Raw genomic sequence first — 7211 nt, 5'->3', positions numbered from 1 at the left:
AGCATTTTCGGGGAATTGTCACATTAAGGCTTCCGGTAAATTCTATTTGGCACGGTTTACCTCGTTCCAAGAATCGATTCTCGCCCAGTATAGTCCGTTAATATAGGAATCCTCCGCCTATTAACACGCGGCAATAAAATTCGCGATTTTATTATCCAATTTTGTTGCGAAGCAATCGACGTATACAACAAGAGCGAGCTTCGTCATCTCGAAACAGAAATGCTCGCTATTCGATCGGGTAGCGAGCGATCCGACCGAAAAAGGATTGCCGGCGGACACGTTTGAACTAATTTCGTCCGAGCCAATTAAGAAACAGTGGCGCACGTCAACGACTCGTCGTCGATAATTGATACGTCTCTCGAAATATAACAGATGTCTAACGCGAAGCTGTAACCGTCTTAAAATATCTACGGTGACACATACGCGATGATTAATATCTGAAAAAATTCGGACCGCGATGCTTGCCAAATATGATATTACGACGATTAAATGGAAATCAGTTCGGGCAACTACAATATTATTTCATTAGATGCAATAGTTACGAGTTTCTATTTATCCTAAAATTTAAAAAACTAGTTTCCTTTTTACTCAAAGTAATCTTTTTCCTTTACGTATTCGTTAACATATTTGTTCCATAAGCGAGAAACACAGTTGTACTCGGTCCAAATATTTCCCGAAGAGATGAAGATGCATTCGATCATCAAAGTTTCTTCTGAAGCAGAAGGTAGAAATTCCGCGAGCAATTAATAACTACGGATCTTAATAGCCTCGAAGGTCACGGCTCGCAGTTGAAGTGGATTGCCCCTGTCACGGTCTCGCAGTCTCCCTTAAGGGCCTAGCCGCGCGCCCACGTGGCCCCATAGAACCCCCTCGGTACTCCGGGCACGTACACGCCGGCACAGTGTTGTTTTACAGACCGGCCTAGAATTTAAACAGGAACAAAACGAAGAGCGCGCGCGCGGAACAGAGAATGGGATTATTTCGAGAACGGCGCGAGAGATTTCGGGCGGGCATCGCGACGGCTTCGAAAAGGCGCCAGGTGCGCTACGTAACGTCAACCGCGAATCGTTTATGTCATTACTGACGTATTTCAAAGTGATTGACACCTGTTGTTGCGAGCCAATCCTCAGAGATCAAGGATACTAAGTGCGATCAGAATAAACGGAGAGCTAAGCCGCTTGGAAATTCTAATCAAAGCTATCAAACGTCGCGTTTCTCACTTAAGTCAATACGCGTATTTACATGACCGACAATTTATGTGTCAATCTTAGAGAAAACGTTTCTTGGAACAATTAATTACAATATTTTAATTAATAAGCGACATTTAATGAATAAATCGAGACGAGTATCTCATGGAACTTCAGGAACACATACATTTGTTCAACAAGCAAATTACATAGACTATCATTGCGTTAATCAAAAAGCGTACTGGCTGACACGATCTATCGTGACAAATTTCCGATGCCATAAATCGACTTCGTCGATGTATCTTTCAGCTTCCCCGCGTTTGCAGTTTAAGATAACTGCTGATGAAACGCAACGAACGTTAAAGCAGAAACGCCCCGGCTTCTCCGAGCCCGAACAACGAGCATTCACGTCGATCCATTGGAGCGAACGATTAAATCCGCTCTTTCTCCGAAACTAATTAAATTAATGATCCCCCCTCGGGCGAATGCTCGCCGTTTAGATAGAGCCCGGGTACCGCCTTCCGTCCCTCGACAACTCGGGGGTACCGCAACACGGCGTCTTTATCTCTATTCGATTCAGCCAGTTGCTTCATTATCGTTTCTCTCGCGCGGCTCGGCGTTGCCCGAAAATCTCGCGAGAAGAAATTGCATTATCCGAGTCATCAATATCGAATGTTAAATGCGACCGAACGCCGTTTACCAGACGATCGTTTTAAGTGCACGATGTATACGAGAAAGTTAATCTGATGGGTTGAATAAAGCACTGTTCCAGTAATTATGAAATAAACGTGGGGAAATATTTGATACCAATCGTTTGTTTCCCATCAAGAATATAAAGAATAACAAGTTTTATGTACGAATAAAAAAGCAACAAAAGAAAACAGTGTTTAAACTAATACGAAAAATGCGTACGAAAGTTTAGGAGTACAAATATTTGAAATTGCAAATGCGCGATATAATGCAGCTACAAAATTACAAAATTGAAAAAGGAGACGCGACCGGAATCAATGTAGACAAATGCATTTCGCAACGATTGCATAGACAATATCGCTTTAGGTGCTTTAATCATTACCAACAGATTGCATCGTAGAAACAGGAAATGAGGCCCACGGGAAAACGCACATGATATAGCGAGCATTAATTTCTTCGATAAAAATGACGACACATATTACCTATTGTCAGTAGATAAATTGAGTACAAGTATTAATTGGAATAGGTATTGAAAAATGGACTTGTACCAATGCGAATCATTTAGTCTAAAAATTGTTAGTTACATTGCTTATAAAGAAGAAAGAGAATTAATTTTCTCTCGACATTTCTTTCCTCTCGAGTCCAAAAATTAAGGCATTAAAAACGATGAAAACTCATTCTTCTAATTTGTATAATCTGTGACGTCACCTCCTTCTAATTGACTCGATTAAAAGAGCACTTTTTACGCGTACCTTGTTCCATTTCTTATCCGTACGAAAATCTACACGAACGAGTTTAACCATTCAACCAGTCGACGAAACTCGAGCACGAGGCAGGGACTCAGGGCGATGGCGAACACGATACGCTGTGTATTGTGTGCTAGGTACAAGTGGCAGGACAGGGGAATACATTTCGCAATATCCCGGAGTGGTGGAATTTTCGCGTTTGCCTGCACTCGTACGAGCCGATCCGGTCGGATTGCAGAAACAGGAAGCGATACACAGGCGGGTTGTTGCGCGCGCCGCTCGATCTTGGTATCTCGAAGATCCGATCGGAGGCGGCGCGACTCCGCTACGTGTGCGATCGATCGATCGATCTCACGTCGAAGGGGCAGCCGACGGCAAACGTTAATTATCGCGCGTTACTTTTATTTATCGATGCGAGAGAGCCGCACAGTCATCGCGTAAGCGTCATTAAAAATGTGTTTCTCGCGCGGCTCTGTCCCTCGAGAGAGGAGCATCCGAGAGGCTCCAAGTCGGAAGGGGGGGAAAAAAGAGAGAGAGAGAGGATGCGCGGAGGAGAGACGAAAGGCGAGAACGTAAACGACACAAAAGACGAGAGTATCCGCCAAAGTTAATTATTCTCGGTGGCCGAACCGCGGCTGTTAATTACCTCGTAAACGAGCCGTTCAACGGTCAGGGAGTTTTCATCGAAACGCAACGATCTAGAACGGCCTGATACATTGTCGCGTCGAGGAATCTCGAATCTTCGTGCTAACGACACGCTCGCCGTCGAATTAAAAAAGTTGTAAACGATACTCTTGGCGCGCGGAATTTTTTTCTCAAATCTCGAGAGTACGACGCGAATTTAATATGCAAAAGTACAATGCGTTGATTTGCAATCTCCAGATAATGTAAGAAAACTTTTCAACGCTATAATGCTTGTTGCTTCAAGTTCGAACAATTATTCCAATTATTGTCAAAGATCGCGCGTAATCTTCCCTATTATTGACTTCGTGTCACTTTTAGAGAAATTAGAAATATCGTACTTAATCAGCACAAAAGTCAAAGCCGAGAAGAACCATTCTCTTATAGGATAATTGCATCTTGAAAAATCTGTAGCCGCAATTAATTGCTTTAATTAGTGTTTTCGCAAAGATGTTAATTAATTCACAGTGACATGGTCCTTTTATTTATGTGCGTCCGCAAATAAATCCTCCGCGGAAAAGTCCAGCCGCTCATAAATTACATTAAATTACACCGGCCGGAAACCCCCTTCGCGCTTTCTCTCTTCGCGCGTTTCTCCCGTCTCCCCCGGCATTTTTGCCACTCGCCGTTCGAGCGCGCACGTTCCACGCGATATCGCCGATACGTAGGAATCGATATCCCCCGGGAGGAGGCCGCCTTTGATCGCCCCGGAGTAACGAGGCAAAAGGGTGCGTTCACACTCGCGGAGTGCGCCCCACTGCGGTGGAGGAGATTCGAGGCGGTCGCGTCGTCGCGTCGCTAAATATAAAGCAACGAGCCACCCAAAGTGGAGGGAAAGGGGGCCGCGGAATGTCCTGACGCTTAATATTCTCGGAGAGCAGGCGAGGCCGCGGCGGGATTCGGCCGGAATTTCCCAAAGGCCGCTGCATCGCGTAACGCCGGGAAGCCGAAATTTAAGAAGCGAAAGATTACCGCGCGGTCGCGCGAGAAATGGCGCGGGATTTAATCCCGGGAAAACATCGTGGCGCAGCATCGCGTGGGCGTCTCACGGTGCCTCGCGTCAACAGTCTCGAGAATGCGATCCGCCGCGAGAATTAACGCGGTATCGATTAATTAACTTCCACGCCGAGCGAAGATGCCGGCGAGTATTTCGCGAGACATCGCATTTATCAGAATTAAAGATAATTGCTTGCGTATTTATTAAGTTTCTATTTTTGGATCATCATCGCATCGGAGACAACTTGGCTGAAGCTGCGAGCTTGGAATAATTTGCGGATAACAATTGACTTATGTACACTGACAAAAAAAATTGTTTTTAAAGTAAATCAAGTTAATTTTTTAAACCAAGTAGATAGATTTACTTAAAATTATTTTTTACTAGAGTAAACATTTATTCCATTTAAATAAAAATATCACATTTCAAGTAAATCTATGTAAATTAATTTAATTTATTACATCTTCTACATTCAAATAAAGCTTTCACGAGATATAGAACACTATTTATTAAATGAAATAATTGTTTTTGTTAAATAAGAAATCCAATTTTCTTCGCTGTGAAAATTACATCTTAATAAACATTTTATAGAATTAAAATACAATTTTTTAAATTAAAAATCATCTATTCTTTGATATTTAATAAATACTTAAATTAAAACAATGCGTCTTTTAATTTGTTTATTATTTTTTAATTTAATTTAATAAGCTATTAGGAGCCACCTAATGAATAATTTTCTTGAATAAAGTAATATTTTTTTCATCAGTGTATGATCGGAAATTTATCCTGTCGATACGATGGTGCACGAGGCAAGACTGACTCTCTTAAAAAACGGGCAGTTTGCCCCTCCTAGTAAAATGCAATCGCGATAACCTTGAGACGTTTTGTTACCGATTTGAATAATGTTACGAATAATTGTATTCCACGCGTATGCGTAATATTTACGCTTTATGCAAATCCGAACGCCATAACGTCAATGGCTGCATCGGCAATGATATTGTAATCTGCATTTAAAAGCCGTACTTGAAAGGAAATAAAGACCGTGTGAAAGTTCGTGGAATAGCTGAGGGAAAATATACATAAGTCGCGTCAAATTATGAGATTACGACTGAACTATGACTTTTTTCAACGTTCTCCAATATTGAAACTCTTTCGAGAAATTAACGAGTTTAATTAAGAAAAGAGTCAACTGTTATAAAACAATATTCTCTCGTTGAAAGAAACTTGAGCCACAGAAACACATTTCCCTATTATTCCTCAATAAAATTGTTCCACGCCGAATGTGGTTTCGACCCTTCGACAATTCGTGACATTTAAGCTCCACTTGCAAAATTTACAAACGACTCAACGATTTAGCGTTCATTCTATTGTTGAGAAAACATATTTAAGAAATTAGACAAAAGAAGACAATTCGCTCACGAAAGGAGGCACTGAACCAGCTCAGGTCAGTCAGGCGAGACAATGTACAGGTAGCAGGTACTCACCTTGCTTGAGGTTGTGCCTGAATCCGCGCGCCGCTTGGACGACGAGCAGGTCGTTGAGGATCAACGAGAGGACGACAACGAGGAGGCGTCGCAGCGTCACGTGTCCCTTGCTCGCGGCAGCGGCCATGGTCCACGCACGAGGATTCCGGCGATTCCCTTGATGGCACTGAAGAGAGCGACCATTGACGGAGACGACACTCGACACGGACCGTCGTGATCGTCGGACGCGGCGCGTTAAAGGGAACAAGAACTTCCGAGTCACTTTCGCGCGCTCGTACACGTCTTCACTCCGGCACTCGTCATTCGTCGATTCACGCCACGCCGTCGCGCGCCATGTCGATCGCGAGCGGAAACCAGTAACGTCTCTCGCCCCGCGTCTCGCGGACTCGCCGGCGATTAGCGCGAATTTCCGGACGATCGCGTGGATTCGCGCGCGCCTCCGCTTTCCCCATGCGAGATTTCCCGAGCGATCGCCGCGTTCATCTCGCCTCCATCGACGGAACGGCACCGGAGCGACGCCACGCGCTCAAGTCTCCGCGCCGCCAATACCCTCGTCGTGTCGCACCGACGCCGGCGATCTCGACCGATCGCGATCGATTCTCGATGCCACGCCGCACGCCAACTCAACCCCGCGGGGTACGACTCCGAGCCACGTGAACCGAGCGCTGCACGAGGCGCGACGCGAATCCGTCGGGGTCGAAAAGTTGGCGGAAAACACTTCTCGACGGACCTCACTTGTTGCTCCCGACGATCGACGGGAAGACGCGAGATCCTCTCACCGGCACGATGTTCACTCGGCTGTCCACGTGTGTAGATGACGAAAAACCGGCGCGCGTTTCACCACCGCCGGTCCGCGAGCTTCGTACGCACGCACGCACGATGTTCAAGTCGGACGGTCTTCTATCCCGTCCGCAGGCACAGGCGCTGCACTTTTAACCGGGGAGATCACTCCGAAATTCCGAACCGAGAAACTAGTCGCGCGCGCGGAAGAGGGAGAGAGAAAGAGAGCACGAGGGAACGGAAAAAGTCCGTGCCGAACGACGCTCCGACACACCCGAAGGTCGCGAGCGAACTAACCGGAGTAAACGCCGAGTCACCACCGAGACGCCGGAGCGGTCACCCCCCACCCTCATTACTCGCGGCGGCGCGCGTTATGTTTACAATACGGCGTACACCTGAAACACAAAAAAACATGTTTGTTATCCTACGTACTTAAGTACGTTAAACTCTCAACGAAATGCTCGATATCGAAATTGTAAATGCTTTCTTGTACGGGAATTCTGTGACTTGCTATCGATGCCTTTCGGTATCGTTAACTAGAGACAGCGAATGGCAAAGACGATCTTCGATAAAGACGGAGCTCTTCATGGATTGTTGCTAATTAACGATACCGAAAAGCCTCGATAGAAAGTTACAGAATTCCCGTACC

At 45.3% G+C, this 7211-nt stretch overlaps 1 protein-coding gene across 1 annotated transcript in view; it reads right to left on the bottom strand.

Annotated features, from left to right (window-relative positions):
• The window catches only part of LOC105562920 (laminin subunit alpha-1-like), a 64161-nt gene extending 57726 nt beyond the window's left edge, over positions 1 to 6435 (bottom strand). Inside the window, exon 1 of the mRNA XM_012014094.1 lies at positions 5783 to 6435. Coding sequence (XP_011869484.1) covers positions 5783 to 5909 — 127 coding nt within the window. The 5' untranslated portion in view covers positions 5910 to 6435. The remainder of the gene's footprint in view (positions 1 to 5782) is intronic.
• Between the last annotated feature and the right edge of the window lie 776 nt (positions 6436 to 7211).

Source organism: Vollenhovia emeryi, unplaced genomic scaffold (assembly GCF_000949405.1).
Source record: "Vollenhovia emeryi isolate VEMERY1.0 unplaced genomic scaffold, V.emery_V1.0 DF939182.1, whole genome shotgun sequence".
Taxonomy (NCBI): domain Eukaryota; kingdom Metazoa; phylum Arthropoda; class Insecta; order Hymenoptera; family Formicidae; genus Vollenhovia; species Vollenhovia emeryi.
The sequence above is the reverse complement of the archived record's forward strand: the minus strand, read 5'-3'. Positions and strand labels throughout refer to the sequence as shown.